This window comes from Panicum virgatum, chromosome 5N, assembly GCF_016808335.1.
Source record: "Panicum virgatum strain AP13 chromosome 5N, P.virgatum_v5, whole genome shotgun sequence".
NCBI classification, from domain to species: Eukaryota; Viridiplantae; Streptophyta; class Magnoliopsida; order Poales; family Poaceae; genus Panicum; species Panicum virgatum.
This window is the reverse complement of record NC_053149.1, coordinates 33,824,304-33,850,573: the sequence shown is the minus strand read 5'-3', so window position 1 is coordinate 33,850,573 and position 26,270 is coordinate 33,824,304. Positions and strand designations below refer to the sequence as shown.

At 47.7% G+C, this 26,270-nt stretch overlaps 1 protein-coding gene across 1 annotated transcript; it reads right to left on the bottom strand.

The window, feature by feature from the left end:
- Positions 1-1,378: 1,378 nt before the first annotated feature.
- LOC120673227 lies at positions 1,379-19,873 on the bottom strand. Its single transcript, XM_039953988.1, has 11 exons — positions 19,332-19,873; positions 17,361-17,701; positions 13,557-13,631; positions 13,352-13,454; positions 12,423-12,511; positions 11,403-11,514; positions 10,804-10,857; positions 10,626-10,674; positions 9,637-9,737; positions 9,425-9,540; positions 1,379-2,013 (listed from the first exon to the last, which is right to left on the bottom strand). The coding sequence occupies exons 1-11, from the start codon at positions 19,743-19,745 to the stop codon at positions 1,686-1,688; spliced, it is 1,782 nt and encodes a 593-aa protein (XP_039809922.1). The 5' UTR covers positions 19,746-19,873; the 3' UTR covers positions 1,379-1,685.
- Between the last annotated feature and the right edge of the window lie 6,397 nt (positions 19,874-26,270).

Below are 26,270 nucleotides of genomic sequence, written 5' to 3'. Positions count from 1 at the left end.
GATCGGTATATACGGTGTCGGTGGATATGAAATGTTCCCATTCCTGTTTTCATCCCTTCCTGCCTCGCCGGCCGCCCAGGCAGCAGCCACCAGCCGGCCGCGCCCGGTAAAAGTCTCCTCGCCCAGGCTGTGCCAGGCAACGGAAGGAGCTAGCTCGCCCGTTTACTTTATACTGCCCGCGTTGTCCGGCCGACATCCCAGTCGAGCTTCGACTACTTCTTTGATCTGCTGTCCACATATTGCGATGTTTTTTTCCCTTTCCTTCGGTTTCCTTTCGCTACACCGAGCGACTAGCTACTATTGACACAAAAGCATTCGTTATTTCTTCTGAGAATTTATCATCCCTGTAATCCGAAAACAGAAATGAGTTTAACTCACTTTTTTTTAGAAAAGCACTGTGCGATATATTAATAAAAGTGAAAGCGTATATGGGTACGTAATTCTTTTATTAAAGATACTATGCATTAAGAGTTTGTTACATCAAGCCCCTGGAGGAATGAATCCACCGGACTTTGATCTTCCATTCTCCCTTAACAAAGATCCTAGATCTTACAACGGACTATCAATACCCAGTTGCTGCTTTAGTTTATAAAAACTTGCAAGCACATATGAAGTGATGCTGCTGTGACCCACACTATATCATGGATATTGAAATTTCAGATATAATCATGGCATTTTTTTTGTCTCTAGAAATTCTCAGATTCTCCCCCACATCTTGGAAATGACATCTATGGTAAGGAATTACCGTCCAATCAAGGCATCTTGTTTTCTTCTGTCAGGTAACTCCCACCATTGTTCTTAAATTTGTCGGTTGTGTTTAAACTTTTGCTTCTTGTTGATAAAACATTTGCCCAAACAAGTTCTCAGAAAAGAAATAAAAATAAAAAGCCCTATGTTCTCCGGTCTCCTCCCTCCGCTCCTCTACATTACTGGGCATGAAGGCATAAGACCTGAACTTTGGTAGCGAAGTAGCTCGTCACTTCGTTGCAAGGAAAATCAAAGGGGGTATATTTGTAACCAGGAGGAAATGATATTCTACATTATCATCGCCATGATCTTGCAACAAACTATAGTTTAATGCTTACTATATTTTTTCAGCCTAACAAGTTAATTGAACAGCTTGCAAGTGGCCCGTTAGCTCACAAGAACCGGTTAGGGTTGCTACGGTGGCACCGGCATCGGCATGTCACGGTTGATACATGAACATAGACTAGCTAAGACCTAAGGTACCGAGACGACTCCTAATGAGCAGAAAAGACATGAATAAACTTCTTAACAAAGTTCCAGACAGTTCAGAGTATACTCATTTTAATACGAGACGCTGCGATCTGGAGTATTCTTAGCTACAAAGAATACTGACTATTCTAGCAAAACGATGTGATAAATAGATTGCTTGTTCTCATTTCGAATATAGAAGATTTTAGCATCTTTCAATAAAGATTAGCTACAATAATCTGGAGACCTAATAGCTACAATAATGTGAAGACCTCCGGAAGAGTTGATATACAGTTCTAAACAAATCCAGAACTACTCATTTTATCAACGTGAATTGAGCATGTGGATAATATATTTCAAGCACCAACTTACTGCATCACTTCCCACCAACCCTGTCAGTTTTATCTCTCTGGCATTTTTTGCAGCTGATGACAAGGACACAAATAAGTGAAAAACATATCCGACCATGTTCACAGGAAGTTTCTCTGCACAGCCCCAGATGCGAAACGGGAAGACAGTCCTTGTGACATGTTCTCCGCATCTAACTCAACCTTTTGCCTCCCAGCGGTGAGATCCTTCTCACGGTCCCATGGCTTCCAAGGGTGGTTTCCCTCCCAATCTTCTTTCTCGTGCTGCTTTTGTTTCTTTTTCTCCTTTTTGCTCTCTCTGTGCTTCTGCACAAGAGACACTGATCTTTTAGAGGTATTGTATTTATCTACGATTGAAACATCCAGGTTTTTGCTCTTCACGTCATCTCCTTCTGCAATCGCCTTTGTTTTATTGTAGGCTTCTAAATAGCTGCATCAGACAGTAATCCATTAGCCCATGTATATACATATATAAAGAAGTAATGAGGACGATAAGTACTAACTTCAAAAAAATGGAAATGTCAGCAATATAGTGCTACCATTTCATGCCTTAATAGCAAAGGAAACAAAAGACTTAGGGTGTGTTTGGATCTCTCATGCAGCTTACTTTGCCAGGCTATCGATTACCTAGCTCATCCGAGCAATGCCTTGGCAAGCGAGATGGCAATTGTAAAATAGATGGCAATTGTTCTAGGGAAAAAAGTAGCCAATCATATCTGGTTTACATCAAGTTTGTGACATCCAAGTATCTATGCTATTACATTTCCATCTTACTAAGAGAGTAAGAGCAAAATACATTATCTCATTATCCATGCCATTAAATTTCTATAAGTTGTGAGCCATTGATGAGTTTATAACTAAAAGCATGCCTGTAATATGTTAGAACCATATGCGTATTCTAATATGCTATTGGTTCAAACTATATGTAACACGGGCTATAATACATACAAAATTTCAAATTTTCGACCTTGCTTACTCGGTTACAATGGTCAAATAAAATTTTGCTTTACAAAAGGGTGATTCAATTTCTTTACTCAGATCGATGCATCTCATGACTCATGAGTTAGTTATTAAAATTATTTTCTAGAATTTAGGCCAATCATAATGGGAGACTTCATTTTGTGTCTCCAAGAATCCCACATGGTACATGTATTTGGTTGATGGTTGAAATGGTGCACTACAATGTACTAACACATACAAATTTTCAAATTTTCGACCTTGCTTACTCGATTACAATGGTCAAATAAAATTTTGCTTTACAAAAGGATGATTCAATTTCTTTACTCAGATCGATGCATCTCATGACTCATGGGTTAGTTATTAAAATTATTTTCTAGAATTTAGGCCAATCATAATGGGAGGCTTCATTTTGTGTTTCCAAGAATCCCACATGGTACATGTATTTGGTTGATGGTTGAAATGGTGCACTACAATGTATAATTTAATTTTGTTGTTTCATATATAACACATGCAAGAGGGTAAATGTGTTCGAAAGAGTGCCCATGTGGTCTCATCAAGATGAAATCCCTCTTTTCTCTCTTCATTATGTCTTTCCACAACATCACAAATGCTGACATGGAAATTGGAAATGAAACTCCATTGGGAATATCCTAGAAGAACTACTAGTGTGTATACTGACACAACAATGTGCAATAATTGTGTGAGATAATTATCTAAGCACAACAATGTTCCACATGAGCTCGTAACGTGAGTACCTGGTGTTAGCTGCCAGGGGAAAACTCTTCATAGTTCAAATTTCCAACAACACTTTACCTAGTTCCAGAGGATGAACCAGTCCAAAAAAATAAAAGTGCCAGCCTACACAGGTTATTCAGAGACTGCAACCAGCAAAGCCACTATTTTCGCATCGTGCTTGCGTACAGACGCAAGTCCAGCACACCCAAATAAGCACCCAGTACCTATTTACTGCATTCATTTGCCTGGTAGTTCACAAGTTTTCATCCTTCTAAGAGCAAATGAGATTTAGACAGCTTCTATATGGTGTAAAAGCATCTCTCATTGATTTATTTTTTGCAGCACCCAGACTTAAGAATTTGAATATTTCTTTGTGTGGTGGTTCTACATGTTGGTTGCAACACACATATCAAACTATGCTATATGGGTTCTTTTGTCCTGTACTATGCAGATGATGACAATTAATTCCACCGCACTAGCAGGTACGAAGAATTCTAAACAAGCGATCACAGTCAGAACTAAATAATATCATAATTGTTGGAGTATATTGAGCCCATGTATAGAGACCTATCTAGAGGCCCATGTATAGGATCTATATATCCCACCCTTCTAGGATTTGGAGGAATACATCTATTATTCTCTCCCACATGGTATCATTTGCCTAGGGTTTCCTCTCTCCTCTCCTCTCCCTCCCTCCCAGAGCAGCCGCCGCCAGCGCCGGCGCCATGGCCGGCCGCCAGCGCCGGCGCCATGGCCGGCCGCCAGCGCCACCCTCCCTCTCCTCCTTCCCTCCTCTGCAGCCGCCGCCCCTGTTCTGGGCGCGTGGTCGCCGGCCGCCGCCTCCACCCGGGCCGCCGCCTCTGCTCCACCGGCCGTCGCCACCTCTGCCACGATGGTCGTCCTCGATCCCGTACCGGATACCGCCGACACTGCCTCCCTGCCCGGCCCTGCCGCCGCGGGCGCGCGGGGGGCTCGGGCCCGGCCGCCTGGCCCCACCTCCCTGACCCAGCCGCCACCCCTGCTGCGGGCGCTGGGGGCGCGGGGGGTGCAGGGGGCCAGCACTGCAGGCGTCCTCTGCCGCTGCCGCTGCCCAGGCCGCCCCAGATGCTCAGGCCGCCGCCGCCGCCCATCGCGCCGCCATCGCAGCCGGCAAGCAGCCCTTTCCCGCCGACGCCGCCTTCCCGGAGATCCTCCACGCGCCGACCACGCCCGCTCCCGCGTGGTCTGGCCTCGGGATGGTGCCCGGGGATGTGCCGCTCGCCACCGCCGCCTTCCGTGGGCAGCAGGCCGACGCCGCTCTCGCCGCGGCCCTCCTCGCCGCCAAGTCGGAGGCTTCGGCGGCCTAGGAGCGGGTCCGAGTGGCTGCCCTCGCTTGGGAGCGCGAGCGCGCCACGGCCGATGCTCTCGCTCTCCGAGTTGCCGAGGCGGAGCACTTCCTCCGCGCCTCCTCCGGCCGGCCCGTCGTCCCCGAGCCCGGCGCCTCTTCCTCCCACCAGGCCCCGCCCGCTGGATTTGGAGCCCGGTACGACCCGACCGACCCCATGGTCGCTCAGCTCCACCTCCAGGCAGCCGGCGTCCAGAACATCAGGGCCTTGGTCACCGTCCTCCTCGACCCGACGTCCTCCTCCTACGAACGCTGGCGGGATCATGTCCTGCTCGCCCTCCGCCGCTACGCCCTCGACGACCACGTCCTCGTCGACTCGCCGATCGAGGCGCGGGACGTGGCGTGGCTGCGCCTCGACAGCGTCGCCATGTCCTGGATCTTCGGGACCATCTCCCTAGATCTTCAGGACCTCGTCAGGACCCACGGCGGCACCGCGCGGCAGGCCTGGGTGGCGCTCGAGGGGCAGTTCCTCGGCAACGCCGAGTACCGCGCCCTCCAGCTCGACGCTACCTTCCGCACCTTCGTGCAGGGGACCTCTCCGTCGGTAAGTACTACCGGCGGATGAAGAGCATGGCAGATGCTCTTCACGACCTCGGGGATCAGGTGTCCGATCGGGTCTTGGTGCTCAATGTCCTGCGGGGCCTGAGCAGCACCTACGACCACCCGAAGAGCTGGATCGCCCGCCAGAGGCCCTTCCCCACCTTCCTGCAGGTCCGGGACGACCTCGCCCTCGAGATCAACAGGGGTCTCGCGCCCGGATCGTCCTCGCCCACCCCTGCCGCGCTCGTTGCTGCTCCACCGGCCTCCTCCGCTGCTCCTACCACCTCCCTCCTTGGTGCTGCTCCCACCGGGCAGATCGGAGGAGGGGAGGGCCGTGGACGTCGCCGGCGGGGGGGGGGGGGGGGTGGGGACGTGGTGGTGGTGGTGGCACTGGTGGCCCTGCTTCTGGGGGTACCTGTACCGGTGGGGGCGTCGGGGCGCGCCGACTCCGGCTCCCGCTCCTGCCCCTGGAGGTACGCCCTGGCCATCCTTCAGCAACCCATGGTCAGGACGCATCTCGATGTGGCCGTTCTAGGGTCCGGGAAGGGGGCCTCGTCCTCAGCTCTAGCCGGCGGCCATGTTCACTGGCATTGCTCCACTCTTCGCGCCGTCCTGGACCCCGCCCGCTCAGCCCAGCTAGCAGCCGACCTGGCCTGGGGGGTGGGACTAGGCCGCTCTGGCGCAGTCCTTCAGCACCATGGGACTGACGCCGCCGGCCAGCACCGAGTGGATCGCCGACTCGGGTGCCTTGTTCCACACCACTCTTGATGCTGGTATCCTCTCTTCTGTCCGACCCCCACACCCCTCTTATCCTTCTTCTATCATTGTTGGTGATGGGTCTTGCCTTCCTGTCACCGCCATGGGTTCTGCTCCTCGTCTTCCTAATGTTCTTGTTGCTTCTCAAATGGTTCACAACCTTCTTTCTATTCGCCAGTTTACTACTGACAACTCCTGTTCTATCGAATTTGATTCCTCTGGTCTTACTGTGAAGAATTCGGCTTCCCGGCGTCCGTTCCTCTGATGTGACAGCCCGGGGCCCCTTTACAATCTTCGGCTTCCTGCTTCCGCTGCCTCGCCTTCGGCTTCTTCGTCTACTGCTTTTGCCGTGACGCCTTCTTCCACCACCTGGCACCGCCGGCTTGGTCACCCCGGCCGCGATGTTTTGGCTCAGCTCAGCCGTCGTACCGATGTTCCATGTACTAGGGCTCCTGCTGAGCACCTCTGTCATGCGTGCCAGTTAGGTCGTCATGTTAGACTTCCGTTTTCTTATTCTTCGCATGCTGCGCATGCTTTTGATCTGATTCACTGTGACTTGTGGACATCTCCTGTACTCAGCATGTCTGACTATAAATATTATCTGGTCATTGTTGATGATTTTTCTCATTACTCTTGGACTTTCCCTTTGCGCGACAAGTCTGAGATCTTCCCCACCCTCCTCCACTTCTTTGCTTGGGTGTCCGCTCAGTTCGGCCTCACCATTAAGGCTGTCCAGTGTGACAACGGGCGGGAGTTCGATAACTCCACCTCCCGGTCCTTCTTCCTGTCTCGGGGTGTTCAGCTGCGTATGTCTTGTCCGTATACCTCTCAGAACGGCAAGGCTGAGCGGATGATTCGCACGACAAACGACGTCGTGCGCACCCTTCTGATCCAGGCTTCTCTGCCCCCGCGCTTCTGGACTGAGAGCCTCCACACCGCCACCTACCTGCTCAACCACCTTCCGTCCACTGCTTCTCCTGCTCCCACTCCACACCACTCTCTTCGGTACCCCTCCTCGCTACGACCACCTTCGGGTCTTCGGGTGTGCGTTACCGTAACACCTCCGCCACAACTTCTCATAAGCTGGCGCCCCGCTCGACTCGTTGTGTGTTACTCGGGTACTCCCCTGACCACAAGGGGTACCGATGATGCTTTGACCTCACCTCTCGCCGCGTTCTGATCTCCCGACACGTCGTCTTTGACGAGTCGGATTTCCCTTACTCCACCTCCTCCACACCTTCTCCTGACCCCGCGCTGGAGTCTTTGTTTCCGACTGACCCGGTGGTTCAGCCACCGTTACCTGTCTGTCCTTTTCCTGCAGGTTTTCCAGGCACACCGGCACCGCTTCCGGTGATCCCTGCTGCGCCGAGCGCGGCACTGGTGCCCGCAGTCGCGCCACGCGCGGCCCCCGGACCTCCGGTCGTGCCGCGCACGGACCCGGTGTCTTCCTCTGCCCCTGCGCGGTACGCTCAGCCGGTGCAGGTGTACCGGCGTCGTTCGGCGTCGACACCGGCGCCGCCTCCTACTCCGGAGGCTCCTACGACGCCGCCACCGGAGCCGCCGCCGCCGGCTCCCTCTCGAGCCGAGCCGGAGGTGTACCACCCGCCAGTCATCCATCGGGATCCTCGGCATATCCATCCCATGGTGAGTCGGCGGATGGCATCTCAGGCCGCGACTCTCTCCGCCACCGAGGGAGAACCGCGGGTCTCCGGTACCCTCCCCTGTCCGCGACGCCTTGGCGGATCCTCACTGGCATCGCGCGATGGAAGAGGAGTACGCGGCTCTTCTTGCCAACCAGACGTGGGACCTCGTGCCGCGTCCGTCTGGTTGCAATGTGGTGACTGGCAAGTGGATCTGGACGCATAAGCGTCGGGCTGATGGCACATTGGAGCGCTACAAGGCTCGCTGGGTTCTCCGGGGGTTCACTCAGCGGCCTGGTGTGGACTATGATGAGACCTTCAGCCCAGTCGTGAAGCCCGCTACGGTGCGCACGGTCCTCTCGCTTGCGCTCTCGCGCTCCTGGCCTGTGCACTAGCTGGACGTGAAGAATGTGTTTCTTCACGGCACTCTCTCAGAGACTGTCTACTGCTCTCAGCCAGTGGGATTTGTGAACTCGAGTCGTCCGGATATGGTCTGCCGGCTCAACAAGTCTCTCTATGGACTGAAGCAGGCTCCTCGGGCTTGGTACTCTCAGTTCGCCACGTTTTTGCTAACATTAGGGTTCACCGAGGCCAAGTCCGACACGTCTCTCTTCGTCTACCACCATGGGGATGAGGCTGCATATCTGCTGCTCTATGTCGATGACATTGTGCTCACAACCTCCAGTCAGCAGTTGCTTCAGAGTCATTTCCTCTCTGCAGCAGGAGTTCGCTATGAAGGATCTCGGTCAGCTCCACCACTTCTTGGGCGTCACTGTTGAGCCTCGCCCGTCTGGTCTTCTCCTTCAGCAGCGGCAGTACGCACTTGATATTCTGGAGCGGGCTGGGATGACTGATTGCAAGCCCTGCTCCACTCCTGTCGACACTCAGGCGAAGCTGTCTGCTGATCTGGGTGATCCGGTGGCTGATCCTACTGCCTACCGGAGTCTGGCCGGCGCTTTGCAGTACCTCACCTTCACCAGGCAGGACCTCACCTACGCTGTTCAGCAGGTCTGTCTCCATATGCATGATCCCCGGGAGTCGCACCTTGCTGCGCTAAAGCGTCTCCTCCGGTACGTCCGTGGCACTGTGGACCTCGGCCTGGTGCTTCACCGCTCGTCCTCTGCTAAGCTGGTGGTCTACGCCGTCTTCCTGGGCGGCAACCTGGTCTCCTGGTCATCCAAGCGGTAGCCGGTTGTCTCCCGCTCCAGTGCCGAGGCGGAGTACCGGGCTGTCGCTAACGGCGTGGCGGAGGCGTCCTGGCTACGACAGCTCTTGGCGGAGCTCCACAGCCCGCTCGCCAAGAGCACGCTCGTCTACTGCGACAACGTCAGCGCCGTGTATCTCTCCACCAACCCCGTCCAGCATCAGTGAACGAAGCACGTGGAGGTCGACCTACACTTCGTGCACGACAGAGTCGCAATCGGCGATGTTCGGGTACTTCATGTCCCGACTACCTCCTAGTTTGCTGACATCTTCACCAAGGGGCTGCCCTACTCGACCTTCTCGGAGTTTCGATCCAGCCTCAACGTAGCCAGTGGTTAGTTGTGGCTGCGGGGGGTATTTGCCCTTTGTACTCTATTTGTACTCTCTTCGTGTCCAGTCTTGAACACCGCTGCGTCGGTAGTTCAAACTGTGGGGGGTGTTAGCTTTCTTGTTGTCCAGTCTTGAACACCGCTGCGCCGGTAGTTTAGACTGCGGGGGGTGTTGGAGTATATTGAGGCCATGTATAGAGACCCATCTAGAGGCCCATGTATAGGATCTATATATCCCACCCTTCTAGGGTTTGGAGAAATACATCTATTATTCTCTCCCACAATAATACTGACCTTTGTTGTGCTTTCTGTGCTCTATCAAGAGGAGTATCAGTCCAGACACTTGTGTCTCCTCGTCCTTCTTTACCATTCATACTAAATGATGTAGTAGAGTGCATAGGCACTCCTGCCTATGTGAAGAAAAATAATTTGTTTATACATGTAATGTAAGATAAACAATTGGTGAATTGAAAAACAATTGAAAAATTATTATTTTTATCATTTACTTTTCTCTCAGGTGGCAACGTGGTCATCCATTCATCTCTCTTAGGTGCCTGTGCCTCCTTAGGACCTGCTAAAAGTTCCTCATCACCAGCAAGTGATATACCTGCAAGCAAAAAGATGCAATATGTCATCACATTTACCCCTGTTGTTCAATGTCTTCATAATTACCATTGCCAGCTGTGCCAAATTTGAACAAACTAATCGACAAATCAGAAGTCAATAGATCCATGTGCACGCACGAACTCTCATAAAAAACAGATTGCAACATCTTATGCTGGGTAAAGTGCATTACTGCACAGGCTGTAGGCCATCAATCACTGCAGGTATCAAGTGAAGGGACTACCAAGTAGAACATCTAAAGTTTACAGTACTACAGTAAACATCATAAAGTATGTGCATAGGAAGGTAGTATGTTAAATCTCCTAATCTTACAGTCCAAGCTTGTGTAGAAGCCAAAGTCAATTCAACAATGTTGATTTGAAAGCTAATATGTATTTAGAGATTGAAGTCACTTTTATTATTATGTTGCTTAATTTGATAATATGTGTGTTGTTTGCCAAAGTGAACCGTTACCAGGACTACACAGCAAAGCGATTGTACCTTTGCCATTCAAAGTCCAAACGTTGATTGAAATTTGGAAAAAATAGCATCATGTTAATTCCACAAAACTACAACTATTCGCGACATCGTAACAAGGAACTACATTGTCTAGTGACTGACTATTCAAGAAAACCACACTACTTCGGTCTCCAATAACAAGGAACCATGATTAAAAAAATGATCATGGGCCCTCTTTTAAGATGGGGCCCAAAGTTGTAGTTTTATGAAATGGTCCCTATATGTTGCAGTTGTTAGAATGTCACACAGTAGAAAGTTTTGCAAAACTAACTCTCTTTTTTTTTGCTACATTGCTACAATACATAGCATCAAATTTTGTCAAAATTAATTTTTCAGAATATTTTGTTGTGGATATAATATCAAAACAACTTACCTTGTAATCGTCTCCATTCGGCAGCTTCACGCATTGCTTTAAGCTCAATCTAAACAGTACAGGAATGCAATAATCAGCATAAAATACTTATCTTTTTAGCATCACTAATCATGCAACTAAGAGCAGTGGTGCCAGATGGTATCTTGAATAAACATTCTACAGAACAGCAGAATTTTACCTCAAATTGTTCCATCTCCTCTTTCTTCTTTATCTTCTCATCGATTGCACCTCTCTGCAAAGAAAAAATACAAATAACTAGAATTTAAGCTAGAAGAAGGGGTGGAAAGTTTATTAATCAACAAGTGTGACATGAACTATCGACTAAACACAAGTAGAAGCAAGCTTCATGACACAAAGATGAACTCTACTCATAATACTCCATCCATCCACTTTTGATAGCTATATTGAGCTCGACACAATGACCAAGAAAAATAACCTTACTTATTATATAATAAATGCAACAGACTTTTTTGTTGGTCCTCTAATATTTTAACTAGGGACTCCTCGTTACTAGTGCTATTTATTGACATAGCCCATGCCAATTGCAAATATATATAGCATTTTTGAACATTTGAGTTTTTGAAATATAGCTATCAAAAGTGGAAGGAGGGAGTAATATCTTATTTAGTTACCACAGTATAAATGCACCATTTTCTCCATAATACCCAAAAAAAGGTTATTTTCTTACTTGGAAAGATTCTGTAAGTGAAACTTTGACAGAATGATGAACCTAGTTTCAGCTTATGAAAAGAGTGAACTTTTTTTCAGTTCATATACCTTATCAGGGTCTTGTAAGTCTTTGAAGGCATTGTTCAGTTTCACAAACGCCTCCTGTGCTGAAGGATGAGGACATTTGTCTGGATGCACTAAAAGAGACAACTTCCAATACCTACAGTGTAAGATAGGAGGATTTATCACTCGAGCAGAAAAAAGATAAACATAATTACTGTGGCATTGTGTGACAAGTTTCAACATTGTTATTAACATGGAGCCACAATTTTCATGGGCACAATAGTGAAAAGATGCAACAATTTTTTGTCATCTGTGTCAAAACTAGTCCCAACAACCCTTCTTAATGCAATGACACTCAATTCTGTGTGATAATCCCAACAACCTACAGAATAAATACTAAATGAACACCTCAAGGCATTATTAATCATGAATTATGTTACCACACCAAATTATATTGAGGTAATACGAAGAATTAGATGAACATGTTCGTAGATAACATTGTTCCAAAACCGGCTGTTTAATCAGCAGTTAACACTATGCACCACGCCCTACCGGAGGCCTAGCACCTACAGATTTTTGAATAACTGATAGAAATCAATGAGAAAACGGTTTCAGAAACAATCTAAGCACAACAGATCTTGATAAGTTTGTGTCAGGGTAAAATTTTAATCTACATCAGACAAACACCTAGCAAAACTATTATGAGGTCAAAACAGTAGAGAAGACAAATCGGAGGTGAAACATCAATAGAATAAAATGTTTGATTCCAACTGTTTCGGCGTTTCCATATTGTTATGTTGAACATAGTAGTTCATTAGGTCTTCAATAGTTCAAATTTTTTGAAATAGTGCTGCCAAGAATTAATAAGTTTACTATTTCATGAATCTCATATCTATCAACAGGCTTTAAAATTTTAGCTTGCTCTGCATTATGACATGCAATATGAGTGTCCACAAATACCACTCCACTCCAAGATAAGACGACTTAACCATTTTGATGAGAACATTTTTATCATCAAAGCATGTTAGTATCAACTGCGAAAATGAAGAGTATACAAGTCGCTACCTTTTCTTCATGTTATCAGCTGACATCTTCCAATTTACCCCCAGAACATCATATGGTGAATTTGTATCAGCAGCTAATATTCGAGTAACCTTTAAACAAACAACCAAAAAGGAAGGTCAACAAATTGACTTGAGCACATTAAAAAAAACAGATATGTAGTTGCAATCATCATGTCATGCAGTTTGAGTATAAGAAACGGCTTCGAGAATAAACAAATGGAAAGTTTCCCATTCAACAAAAGATGCCCAATGGCAAAGAAGAATTATACAAAGTATTTCATGACTGCTTATAAGCATAACAATCACTTCTTTGTATGGATGCTCAGAGAGAGAGAGAGAGAGAAACAGGATTCAGATAATAACCATATGTAAATCAAAATGTTTATTTTAAGACGCAGACACAAACTAGGATAAAGGAAGATCACGTTCTAAACAATCAAAGGAGTGTTCGAGGGTAATGTGGGATCCTAATCCCAACAGGCCCTAAAAGCCATTTAGAATGTTGATCAGATTTATAAGCAAACTGACTAACAAATATTGCTGCATGGTTTGAGCCAGGTACTAAATATTAAAATATATCTGACATTATCCAGAATAACAGCTAACCCCATAAGTAGCAGAGAGTTGCTGATTGCAAGGTAAATAAACAAAGTACAGAATTGCTGAGGACAGAAATTTTCTACTATACTGTTTTTAGCACGTAATGGAAAGGATTAGCGAAGACAACATACAGAACTGATGCAAAATTACAAATAAGATGAATTGAGATATGTGCACAGAAAAAGCATGCAACAATGAAGCAAAAAGTAATCTAGACCCAATTTTGAAAACGTTTGATTTGACTTCAAAAGTATAGGTACTTGGTCCTGCATTGCTCCAAACTTATCAAGAGTAAACAAACAAATCATGACTGACAATGTAACAATTTACCTCTTCAAATCGCTCAGCTTCATTTGCAGATGCAGCTTCTGCAACTACTGCAGGTGGTGGGGGCCCTATGAGCAAATCATCATCAGCTTCCAGTTCAGCATCCCTAGAGAAGGAACATTAAAGATATGCTCAATGAGAATTGAGAAATCATTGGTTAACACATAACTCTTCTAAATATATCAGACTGCAAAGAATAAATCATTACCGGCACCTAAGAGCCTCTGTCATTTCAGCTGCTGCAGCCAGTAACTCACGAGATGGCATTGCAGGGCCAATTATCCTGGGCATAGAAAAACATTATATTGGGTTAAGTTGGGTTTTAATAAGATAAAAAAAGAATCTTATTGTGTAAGGCAACAACATGAAAAGGAAATGAGCTTTCCATAATAACATTCCACCACATAAGACAGCACAATGCCAAACATACTAATAAAAAACATTGCAACTCAGAATTATTATGTCAAGAGAAAAGAAAACAGTCACAGGCATCTCGACTGCATGCAGAGAAGAACTGATAGCCACCACCACACTATACCTATAATGAAATGAACCCTTCAATGCCCTTTGTACTGACTTACTGATACCTATAATCATTGGCAACGGTATGGACATGAGACATCATTCTAGTGCTAAAATGAAATATGACAAATCAAGCTACTACATGAGTGCTTGTCACTGTTGCTTGCAGGAATGCCAATATAAAATCAAAACCTATAGGCACTGATTATTGAAAGCAGAATTGGAGAAGCAAAACTGGATTGATTGATAGAGAGTACAAGGGGTACAATATATAGGCAAGGAAACCCTAGGGATGGTTTATAGAATCAGCACCAATCAAGGGATCCTTGCCTATCCTATCAACAAATCCATAAAACCTAGCCGCGGCAATAGGCCGGGCGCACAGCCCACATGGGCCAGCCCTACAGGGCTGATATTCCTGTCTAACATGCCCCCGCAGTCTGATCGTCAGCCACTGCACACGTTCAGACTGGACCGAAACTCCGTAAAGACCGAAGAAGGAAGTCCCTTGGTGAAGATGTCGGCGTACTGAGAGGAAGTCGGCACGTGCAAAACATGAACATCTCCAATAGCAACTCGTTCCCGGACGAAGTGAAGATCAATCTCAATGTGTTTGGTATGCTGATGCTGAACTGGGTTGGAGGACATGTAGACTGCGCTGATGTTGTCACAATAGACCAACGTGGCACGGCGCAGAGGAGCATGGAGCTCCTGTAGAAGCTGGTGCAACCATGATGCTTCGGCAACACCATTCGCCACAACTCGATACCCGGCTTCAACACTGGATCTGGACACGGTGGTCTGACGCTTGGAGGACCAGGAGATGAGACTATCACCGAGGAACACAGCATAGCCCGAGGTGGACTTGCACGTATCAGGACAGCCAGCCCAATCAGCGTCAGTGTAGACCACAAGATCAGTAGCAGAAGACGGTCGTAGCAGAAGTCCCAAGTGAAGAGTGCCCTTGACGTAGCGGAGAATGCGCTTCAGAGCAGTCAGACGAGGTTCCCGAGGATCATGCATATGAAGGCAAACCTGCTGGACGGCGTAAGCAATGTCTGGCTGAGTGAAGGTCAAGTACTGGAGAGCACCAGCAAGACTCCGAAACTCAGAGGCATCAACAACTGGGGCGCCATCTGCAGCAGAGACCTTGGGGTTCGTATCCACTAGAGTCAAACAAGGCTTGCAATCCGCCATATGAGCACGAGCTAGGATGTCAACCATGTACTGCTGTTGAGAAAGAAATAGGCCATCATCACGGTGCTGAACCTGCATACCGAGGAAGTAGTGCAGGTCCCAAGATCCTTCATGGAGAACTCGTGCTGAAGAGCAGAGATGATCCGACCAAGGAGCTCAGTAGAGGAGGCGGTGAGGATGATATTGTCGACATAGAGCAGCAGGTAGGCAACTTCAGAATCACGCTTGTAGACGAACAACGACGTGTCTGACTTGGCTTCAGGGAACCCCACAGACAGAAGATAGGTGGCAAACCGGCTGTACCAGGCACGGGGGCTTGCTTCAATCCATAGAGGGACTTGTTGAGCTGACAAACAAAGTCCGGATGAGCAGAGTCCTCGAAACCAACAGGCTGCATAGAGTAGACTGTCTCGATCAAAGTGCCGTGCAGGAAAGCATTCTTCACATCGAGCTGGTGGATGGGCCAGCGACTGGAGAGAGCCAGGGAGAGCACAGTCCGAACAGTAGCAGGCTTCACAACTGGGCGGAATGTCTCAGAATAATCCACGCCCGGTCGCTGAGTGAACCCACGAAGAACCCAGCGGGCCTTGTACCGCTCAAGAGACCCGTCGGCGTTGAACTTGTGCTTGAAGACCCACTTGCCGGTGACCACATTGGCGCACTGGGGGCGCGGCACGAGATCCCAAGTGTGGTTCTTCATAAGAGCAGCATGTTCCTCTTCCATAGCTGCGCACCAGTTGGGGTCGGCAAATGCGCTACAGAAGGTCTTGGGCACTGGAGACAGCTCGTCTCCTTGTTGAGGAACTGGGACTCAACAGCAAGCCGGCGACGCAGGCGGTGGAGTCGCGCGCGGAGATGGAGGCAGCCAGGTCGTTGGTGATGGTGCCGAAGATCCACGACTTGACGACGCAATCCATGCGCTGCCAGTCAGGGAAGGAGGGCGTCGGGTCGTTCTGCAAGACATGATCCTGCAAAGAGTACTTCCCGACGGTGAGAAGAAACTGGTCGCGCCACCGGTTGTAGTTGCCGGCGGAGAGGTCGAGAACAACCGGGATCAGAGATCGGATGTTCTGAACGGCGACCACCTGGGAGTGGAAGTTGGCGAGCGCGGCAGCTTCATGGAGGAGTGCCTGACGAAGATCGCAGTGGTTGGGGACCTCCACGTCGCGATCAGAGAGGGCTGGGTCCTCATCAGAGAAGTCGTCGCCAGAGTCGGTGTCGCCAGCAGTCGCGCGCTCCCTTTCGGCGCAAGCCAAGGCGTCGCGCTCGCGGGCCGCAGAGGCGCGCTCTAGGGCTGCGCGGCGCGCCTCCTTCTTGGCCACGCGGAGGCGCGCGGCGGCGGCGGCGTGGGCCGCCACGGCGGCCGCGTCGGGGGCAGAGGCAGCAGGGACCGCTGTGGCGGCCTTTGCGGCGGCGGCGGTTTTCGCGGCGGCGGCTGCGGCTGCGGCAGTCGGGGAGGCCGCGGCGGCAGCCTTTATGGCGGCGGCGGTCGGTCGGGGAAGAGCTGTCCATCGCGAGATGCGGGAGCGGCGGCGCGGCCAAGGAAGGCGCGCAGGGGTAGGGCGCGGCCGGAGGGGCGCGCCGGGGAGGGTGAGCGCGGCCGGTGAGGGCGCGCAGGGCGCAGCCAGGGGAGGCGCGTGTGGGCGGAAGCGAATTAGGTCACGGACCGTGATGGACTCGTGATACCATGAAAGCAGAATTGGAGAGACAAAACGGGATTGATTGATAGAGAGTACAAGGGGTACAATATATAGGCAAGGAAACCCTAGGGATGGTTTATAGAATCAGCACCAATCAAGGGATCCTTGCCTATCCTATCAACAAATCCATAAAACCTAGCCGCAGCAACAGGCCGGGCGCACAGCCCAGATGGGCCGGCCCTACAGGGCTAATACTCCTGTCTAACAATTATAAAGGATGATAAAATAGTCATTTATCTGTCTGAAACAAAAGAAGCTGGCAACCATAGATGGTTCTTGACTAAAAGATGCTCTTGCTATTTGTTTTTATTAAGCTAATAGTGTTTGAACACCAGCATTGAGAATATACGCAAGCTGCGGGATAACCTGACATTATAGTCAAGCTAACACTAGCATTCAGTTCTTTAAACACATATACACTATTGTTAGCCTAAACTAAATGAATGGTGGACACATCCACTGAAACTGTTTAACCAATCAATATATTAATCTAAGTACATAGCCAAGAATACTTGTAGAATATTAACAGGTATGTAGTGAAAATTGAATGGAAATAATTTGCAGCAAGATAACATGTGACCCACAAGTGTTACCTTCTTTTAGGAGGTTCATCTTCCACCCCAAAAATTTTTGGCCCTTCAGCCATAGTATCATCTTTATCTTTATTTTGCACATCAAAGTTAGATGATGGTAATTCTTCTCTATCAGGTGATACTGACTTCACATTTTTGTCGTCTGTAAGTTCAGAACTTGCTAATAATAATGGTCCAACAATATCAAGTGTAGGAACATTTTTTGGGGGCAGCAAGTAAGCCCCAGTTGCACTTTCTTTCAGTCTCAGAGATCTGAAAAGCTTCTTCAAGCGCTTCACCAATGGCTTGTCGGAGATTCCAGAAATGTCAATGCCTTCACCAGTGTCTATCATTTGGAGAAGCTGAAAGTTAAGCAAATGTCATGAGAAATCTTAGAACACAAAGTTACTCTCGAAAGTGCATTTGGGACAGAAACACAAGTTAAATACATTCAGACCAAAAGAAAAAGGTACAATATTACTGCACAATACACTTCAGTAATGTACTTTTGGACAAATGAAGCCACCACGGAAGTAAGGCCCTGTTTGGGACCACGTATCAGAAAAGCGTGGCGCGTATAAGCGGTAAGCGGCTCAAGAGCTCGCTTCTCGCGTTTTTGGGGCTGCACGTTGTATCTTCCGCTTATTCAGCTGCCGGCGGCCGGGGAACGCGCGTTAGACTATAGTTTGGCGGGATTAAATTGCTTATTTGGCTGAGAATCCAAGCAAACGCGGAAACAAACAAGGCCTAAAGAGTGTAAAGATTATTGCTAGAATAATGTCAGTAGTTTTATTTTTAATGTAATTATGTAATCCTAAAAACTTGAACAGAGTTAAGTAGCTTTATTCACATTATATCCGAAGTTAGAAACCCAATAATTTTGGACAAATGAAGCCACTACAAAAAAATAAAGAGTGTAAAGATTATTGCTAGAATAATGGTATCATTTCACATAACCTATTTTATACAGGTCTTACATATCATGATATTATGTAACTTTAATCTTTTTATACCAATTAGACGCCTAAAAAGGGTAGTATAAATACAATGGCTGCAGAACTTTCAAAGATAAAGCTCGATGGAAGATAAAAATATGCGCAACTTGGACATGCAAATTTATCACAAGGAAAAAATATATCTCCACAAGCCAACAGTTGTTGATTTTCAGCATGATAACTGCTAATAGAAATGGACAAAGTTCAAAGAAGTCCAACAGTGAAAGTTGGCCCTCATAATTAAGGAGACAAAAGGGTTAATTAACCTGGATTAAGTTTACGATTAAAAAAACTTGGATTAAGTTTACTTCCATAGTTCACCTGTACCAGTGGTAACTCCAAGATGTTGATTTTCATTACATCTTGCTTGTGCATTCATAAACAAGCAGCGTATGAACACTGCAACTTTGTGCAACTCTAGATACTATAGTTCCTGAAACAGTACCAGTAGTAGTTGGGTTCATATGTATAAATATGCATCACCGTATGTCCGTATCGAATAAAGAGTGCCCACAGTTGTGTACTAGACCCCATGTAATCTACGTGAGTTAGGCAGTTAGCCCCAGAGAGGGAGTTAGGCAGTTAGCCCCAGAGAGTGAATTGTGCTCACTGCTTGCTTGTGCATTCGAGAGGGCCTGAGTTTTGTGAGTTTGCTCTGGTTCTGGGTGTAACTTGTGTGTATGTTTACTGGTGAGGATTGAGAGGCAATATTTCCAACAGAAATCAGTTCAGACTCAATATCTCTCCTATTCCCCTGAAAGTTCATGCATGCTTTCACACAGAACAACCCACCCACCCTAACTGAACATAATCACAAACCATATCCTTACAGATAGTATTGTAGGTTATCTATAGCAGAGTAGCTGAATATGAATTTTTCTTGCACTTCAATTGTGCAGGTCTAGCCTTCGACGGTCGCCCATCTATCCTATATAATGTAAACTGTCTCTGCACAATTTTATTATAAAAAGGAGACGACAATGATAAGAAACACTACCTGACGGAGCTCTCCGGCGACAGCGGGGAATTCCCCGAGGATATCTCGGACGATCTCGCGCGCCTCCTCCGCAGCCGCCGCTCTATCCTCTTCCTCCTCCTCGGACCCCGAGCCGGAGGACCCTTCATCGCCCCCGCGCCGCCTACGCTCCTCGTCCCGCCTTCTCCGACGCCGCCGCCTGCGCTCCTCGTCGCGGGAGCTCCGCGACCGGCCACTGTTCTTGCGGCTGTGGCGGTGGCGGTGCGACGAGGAGGAGGACCTATTCCGCTTGCTGCTGCGGCTGCGGCGCTCGGGGCTGCTGCTCGGGGAGGAGGCGGAGGAAGGCGAATCGGATGAATCGGAGTCCGAGGAGGGGGATGCGTCGCAGGATCTCTTACGGCTGCGGCGCCTGGTCTCCTTCGCGTCTCTTCCCATCTCTTTTTCCTTCTCGTTCCTTTTCTCGGGTGGGATGCTGGGAACCGATTCAGGGAGGAAGCGCAAGGTGCGCGAATTTGAGACCAAAACGGTGGGGATCCCGGCGGTGAGTGAGGCGGTCGGTGGTAGGGTTGAAAACAAAGACGAGAATTTTCGATTACTGGGAACCGTTTTCGAGGTTTTATCAAGATTTTGATGTAAATGAAAATGAAAACGGCTACCGAAAATACAGAAACGAAAATGGTATTTTTATCCGAAACTGAAAGCGAAAATAATTTCAACCTCTACAGACCGTTTTCGAAAATTACCGTATTTATGCGGTAATTTACTGCCGGTATTACCATATTTTAGGGATCCTACCGTATTTAAAGCACAGTCCAACACATATTTTCTCGCCCTAATAGCTCGCAGGCTTCCCTACTGGCCCAGCCTTTCAGGTTAACTCTAGCCTCAAAATCCCTCACTCCCCACTCTCTGACCCAGTGAGGCAGTGACCCCCGTGAGGTTGGTTCTTCTCATTCCATTATTGGCTATTGGTTTTGTACTTTGGTATGATAATATTAGTACTAATATATTTTTATATTTGTAAGATGAATTTTCAGAACTGGTCAATGATGATTATGTGGCAGGTGATGATGATAACATGCCTGAGGTTCAGCTGTAGGCATAGGCAGCCTGCGGCCCTGCACTAGTACTATTCTTAATGGCATGCTAGTATATGTTTAAGTCTCTATTTGAATCCGATGTTGTATCGAAGAGTTATGATTTTTCAAATATTCAGCCGAAATAAAATAGAAAAGGAAAAACAAAACCGCGGTAACTGTAGCAAATCCGGGTTTACTGTAGCAAATCGCGGGCGCACAGTGCCATGCAAGCCATGCAAAACCGGACTGGACCTGGGGTGAACGGGTTCGCAAGTTCGAGGGGCTAGATGTCCGGTTTCTAAGTTTATTGAACTATTTGACACAGCACTACAAGTTCATGTACCCACAGTGTATTTTACTCTATTAAATAATCTATTTGCAATACTTTTTTCGCAGATAAATGCAATTTTGTGAGCTGAATTTAATGAGTCTAATAATTCATAATTAGGAACAGTAATGCTACAGTAATTAACGAGAGAGAAGAGGGAGAAGAAGAAATCGGGTCCCATGTAAGATTTGGTTTCAACACAAAATACAATACACTATACAATATTAAGTTTGCATTTGAGAAATTGTACTTCTTCACGATAGATGGAGAAGTGTGACAGGTGGAGAGGAGAGAGAAAATTCATTAGAGACCCGCACTAAGAAATCACGGGTTGTGGAGTGTTGTTTCTAATAGCAACTCCAGCATACCCTTTAAACAGCCCCTAATCCCAAGTTTAAAGGGCTAAATAAAAAAAATGCAATCAAGCAGACCCTCTAATTTACCCTCTATTTTAGGGAGGCCTTCAAAATTCCTCCTCCACCATCCATTCCTAGGGGGTCTCTAAGGAGCCCTCTATTATATATTGGAATTGAGGGGTATTGCTGGAGTTGAAACAAATTTAGAAGCCCTTTTGAAGCGTTCCCTCATAAGAGAAGACTTAAATATGATACAATATCAGTCCCAGGAGACTGATAACATATTTATTACATCAGATGGTACATCACCGTACAACTCTATGCGGTAATGGGCAGTGAAGCGCCACTATCGCGAGGACAACAACTACAACCCTAACAATAACGTGTAGCACGAAGAAGTCATCAGAGTCTTGCGCCATACGGAGCTCCTGCGGGTGACCCTATCCACAAGCAAGGCACGGAACCCTTACTCAATGTCCTCGGGAACAAAGTCTGGATCTTCCTCTATAAAAATTAAGTAAGGGGTGAGTACAAACGTACTCAGCAAGTCCAACCACACCCACAGAGAGGGTATAAACAGAATACATGCACAGGATGGATCAAGGATAAGGCTAGGGTTTTATTTGTGGAAAGCTAATTTTTCATGCATGGGTTTATTTGATAGAAAAGGATTTTCCAAAGCGATTATCTTGTACCGAGTACACGTAGAGTTGATCCACACAGGATCCCAGATTATAAGTTGCTACCGGACTCCCCGTTCGCCGTAGCACACGGCACAGCTGCCGGACACTTTCCAAAATAACTCATGCCAACCCATCCATTCTCAGAAGAAATACTAGTTGTGTGACCAAACCATGACTCGCCTAGTACCGTAGGCATGGCTATTCGAATAGATTTTATACTCTGCAGAGGTGTGCAACTTTACCCACAAGCGGGATACCACAGCACGATCACCGTAGTGTCGGTGCTGATCCCAACAAAGCCATTACCCACCTTAGCTAGACCTGACTAGCCACCACGGGATCCACCAAGGAGCCATTGACCTATTTCCGAGGTTTAACCGGGGCATAAGTCACACAGAGATTATCCCTTCTCCTTAGTCACCCGTTGCTCTCAGCTCTCCTGATGGCTATCAGACTAACTAGTAGGGTTTATGCTAAGCTGTTGCCACATACAACGGTCGAGTGGTTTGCACGATGGTAGAGTTAGGCAAGATGACACATCAACTCGGTCCTTAATTGTGACAAGATGGATATCTCCCAACCCTGCTCAACCACACAGGTACGAGCACACCTTTTGGCAATTCACACAGAAGTGCCATCCATCTTGTCCTTCTTTTGGTTTCCAAAAATTTCCACATTCTCCCTTCCCACACACTCACACATTTTTCTTTTATAAAACAAATTGTACCACATTCAAGGTCCTAAGCGTTCTAGCAGCGATTAACATCCAAATAGAACATATCATATTTAGATGTTAATCTAGGTGGTCAAGGAATGGTCATAACAAATCAAGGGGTGGCTATCCAACCGAGTTTTAGCAGCAAAACAACATGCAGTTTTGAAAATAGACCAATAGGTTGTGTTTATAAAACTGGGGCAAAATATGCATCAAAGGATGAGATTGAACTTGCCGTTCTCAAAGCCTTCCGGGAAGTCCTGATCGAGGTACTGTCCTTCGGGTTCGGGGTCGTGGAACTGGTCCTCGCACACTTGCTCGCGGCACTGCTCGTCGACGGGTTCTCCCTCGTTCACACCGTGATCTACGACGCACACAAGCAAGCACACAATAAAGAAAAAGAAATAAAGGTTTTATCATTGAGCTCGAATCCGGAACATTTAAGATATAGATATAGGAGTAATATTTTTGGGCAGTTTTCTAATGGCACGGCTAAAATTATGTTAGAAATGGCGTGGTAAAGTTTCAGGTCAATCAGAGAATATATGTCGCATGAAATGATAGGTTAAAGTATTGGTTAGGGCTAAACCGGGGTCTTGGGGCCTATTTGTAATTATTTTTGTCAAGGAAAGGGCTTGTTTGGAATTTCTAGAAATATCCGGGGTTCACTAGAAATGTGCAGGGGTCTAGGTGTAATTATTTTGTATAGTGGAAGGGTCTTTTCTTAAATAGAAAGAACCGGGAGGGCTTTTTTTGGAAAAGAACATAGAGAGAGAGGAAAAAAAATGCAATATTAGGACTGCAAACATTGACCACTCGTGAATTTGCCACTTCCAGTGAATGACACGGTGGGACCATCTGTGCCTATGAAATGTGGGGCCAATGGCAAAACTGCAAAGGCCAATGTTTGCGGTCCTATTTTTGCAAATTTCTCGAGAAAGAGGGGGAGGACTCTTAAAGAAATAGGGAGAAGGGAAGGGGGTTAAGGACAAAACGCCCTTTCTTCTCCCTCCTCCCTCTCGTGGAACAGAGGAGGGGCGCGGGGTCGCTGACGGCGCCTGGGCCGGCGGCCTCGGGGTGCGACGGCGGCCATGGGGAGGGGAAAAGGGAGAGGGAGTCGCGGTGGGTCGATTCCCCCACTTAATTTGGGCGGAGGTGGCCTGTGGAGGCGCGGCCATGGTGGCGGGCGGCGGCCGGCTCTGGTGTTTGCGGTGGCGGCACTGCGGGGCTCGTCGGCGGCCGGAGTTAGGGGAGAAAGGAAGAGAGAGGTGAGGAGGTCCTATTCCCCTCCTTACCTTGAGCAGAGACGGTGCGAGGAGGCGCCTCCGCGGTGGCCGATGAGAGGCGGCGGCTATGGCTCTGAGTGGGGGAGCTGGTGAGGGGGCTAGCGGCGGCGGTGAGGTTCGTGGTGGTGGCGGAGCGCGACGTGAAGGCCTATTTATAGGCGGGGAGAGGCGGTGGAGGAGGGGCCGCGGTGGTGGCCAGTAAGCGAGCTCGACGGGGCGGCTTTAATGGCGTGGGGGCGAGTTGGGCGTCGTGGAATGGCGCGAGCGTCGAGGGCGACGGTATGCAGGGGTAGACGGTGGCGCGTAGCGGGGGAGGCGCGGCCAGGGGAGGAGGGGCGCCGTGCGGCCGGCGGCAATAGCGGCGGCGCTGTGCTCTGCTCGCGCGAGTAGTGCGACTACGGCGGCGTAGGTGGGGTGGTGGCAAGCGGCCGGTGGTGTTGTTGTGCCGATCGACGGGCGGCGCGGCAAGCATTGGGGTCGCGTGGAACGCGTGGGCACAGGAGCAATGTGAGTACGGCGGCGCAGGTGGGGTGGTGGCAAGCGGCCGGTGGTGTTGTTGTGCCGATCGCGACGGACGGCGCGGCGAGCATCGGGGTCGCGTGGAACGCGTGGGCACAGGGCGTGCGTGCGGCAGTGCGTGGGGGCACAGGGAGAGGCCGGCGGCAATGGCAGGGCGGGGCGGGGCGTCGCCGAGCAGCGTGTGGGAGAGCGCGGCAGTGAGGAGAGGGATGAAGGAGGGAGACGGAGGGAAAAAGGAAAAAAAGAAAAGGGAAAAGAAAAAGAAAGAGAGAGGGAGAGAAAGAGAGAGGGAGAGAAAGAGAAAGAGATGTGATGGTGGAATTCGCGGCGGCGACCGCGGGCCGGACGAGCACGCGCTGGTCGGCGACACGCAGCGCGTTGCGCGGAACGAGGAAGAGAAAGAGATGTGACGGCGATTGAATTCGGATGTCAGGACAGCAAAAATTGCCGAGAAGGATTTGAGCTCAGCGACGAAAAGATTTTGAAAAACATTTTTAGCGAGTAATTTATACGGGTGAATTTTCGGGATGTTACACCTTTAAAAATAGAGGCAGCCCCATTTAACATTTAGAGGGTCTGATTTAGGAGCTATTGCTGGAGATACTCTAAAGGGAGTATAGGGGTATCTTGCTTATGTGGCAGTATAGACATCATCTATGGACACCAAGAGTTGGGATTGCCTTATCCAAGCAGGACTGCCTCGGGGGGAGGGCAGGTAGTGCAACCGCCAGGGGCCCATAGAGCTTAGGCGCCCAAGATCATATAGATAATTGGTACATGTAATTTTCTATTTGGATGACTTTTTCTAAAGACAACTGTAATATTGATTTGAATGATTCTTTTTCTCTAAAATAAAAGTGTTGCAAGTACCTTTGTCAGAAATATTGATGTCATGAACTGAGATTCTTCAGTTTGTTAAAGTTGCGTATTGCTATTCGAATATCTCCATTGTATATAAAATTCTCTTAACTATTATAGTGATAATTAAAAATTATTTAAGATCTACTATGTTACAAGAAAGATTATTTAAGATCAACTATTTTACAAGAAAGATTGAATGGCTTGATTATGTGTAGCATTAAGAAGGATATTTTGGATGATATTAATCTTGATACAATTCTTGAAGATTTTGCATAAAAAATGCCCGAAGGCGGTTTTTACAAGGCGCAAAAGCTTTATGTTTTTATTTGAGGTAATCATAATAGTTATTTTTTTATTACATTATTGTTATGTTTTATGAGCCATACATAGATTGCAAAGTAATTTTTATTATTCATACTATATACTATAATTTTGATACTAAAAATTAATTCAACAGATCCTTATCTTCTTATTTAGCCAAGTGCCCTGACCCCCCCCCCCCCCCCCGCCCCATGTTTGGATTAAAAGGATTCTCAAGGGAATTGTACATGTTTCAATTCCTTTTGAGAGAATTCTTGTATGAACTACTAGTGGATCAAGTTCTCTTGTTTTACAAATGTTACTTTCTTTTTATCATTCCGACCTTCCGTTGCTATTAACATAGTATAGTTCTTTCACCTTGTTAGGCACTTCAAAAGAAAAGGTTTGTGTTGAAACTAAGCTACATCGTTGGATGAAGATCAATTTATTGCACTGTTAGAAGACAACATGATGTGGTAAATTTTGGATACACAAAATGTATGGAGTTAAGCAGCTTAGACATAAAACCTTCATGCATTTCCCTTTGTGCTTCATCCCACCCCTGCGTTTTCAATTCCTGTGTTCCACTTCCAAACATGTCCTCATTGGCTGGTTCAGAGATATTTCCTCAATGAGCAGGGTCTTTCCCTGAACCCTTGCTTCAAACGTACAATGTTTAATACAGGCAATTTAAATCCGAACATCATATGAGACACATATCTATACACAAACGCGCGGATATGACACACGTACCGAAAGGTGCACAGTAGTCACACCTCAGACGCTTACAAATTAAGACCGCAGCACTTGCATGTATGAACTTGAGGCTCAGA

Coding starts and splice junctions, on each gene's coding strand:
- LOC120673227 (XM_039953988.1), bottom strand. CDS start 19,745: ATGGGAAGAGACGCGAAGGAGACCAGGCGCCGCAGCCGTAAGAGATCC. Junction 13,455..13,556: donor ACAGAGGCTCTTAGGTGCCG/GTAATGATTTAT, acceptor TTCCTTCTCTAG/GGATGCTGAACTGGAAGCTG. Junction 9,738..10,625: donor CGAATGGAGACGATTACAAG/GTAAGTTGTTTT, acceptor TTTTGCTTGCAG/GTATATCACTTGCTGGTGAT.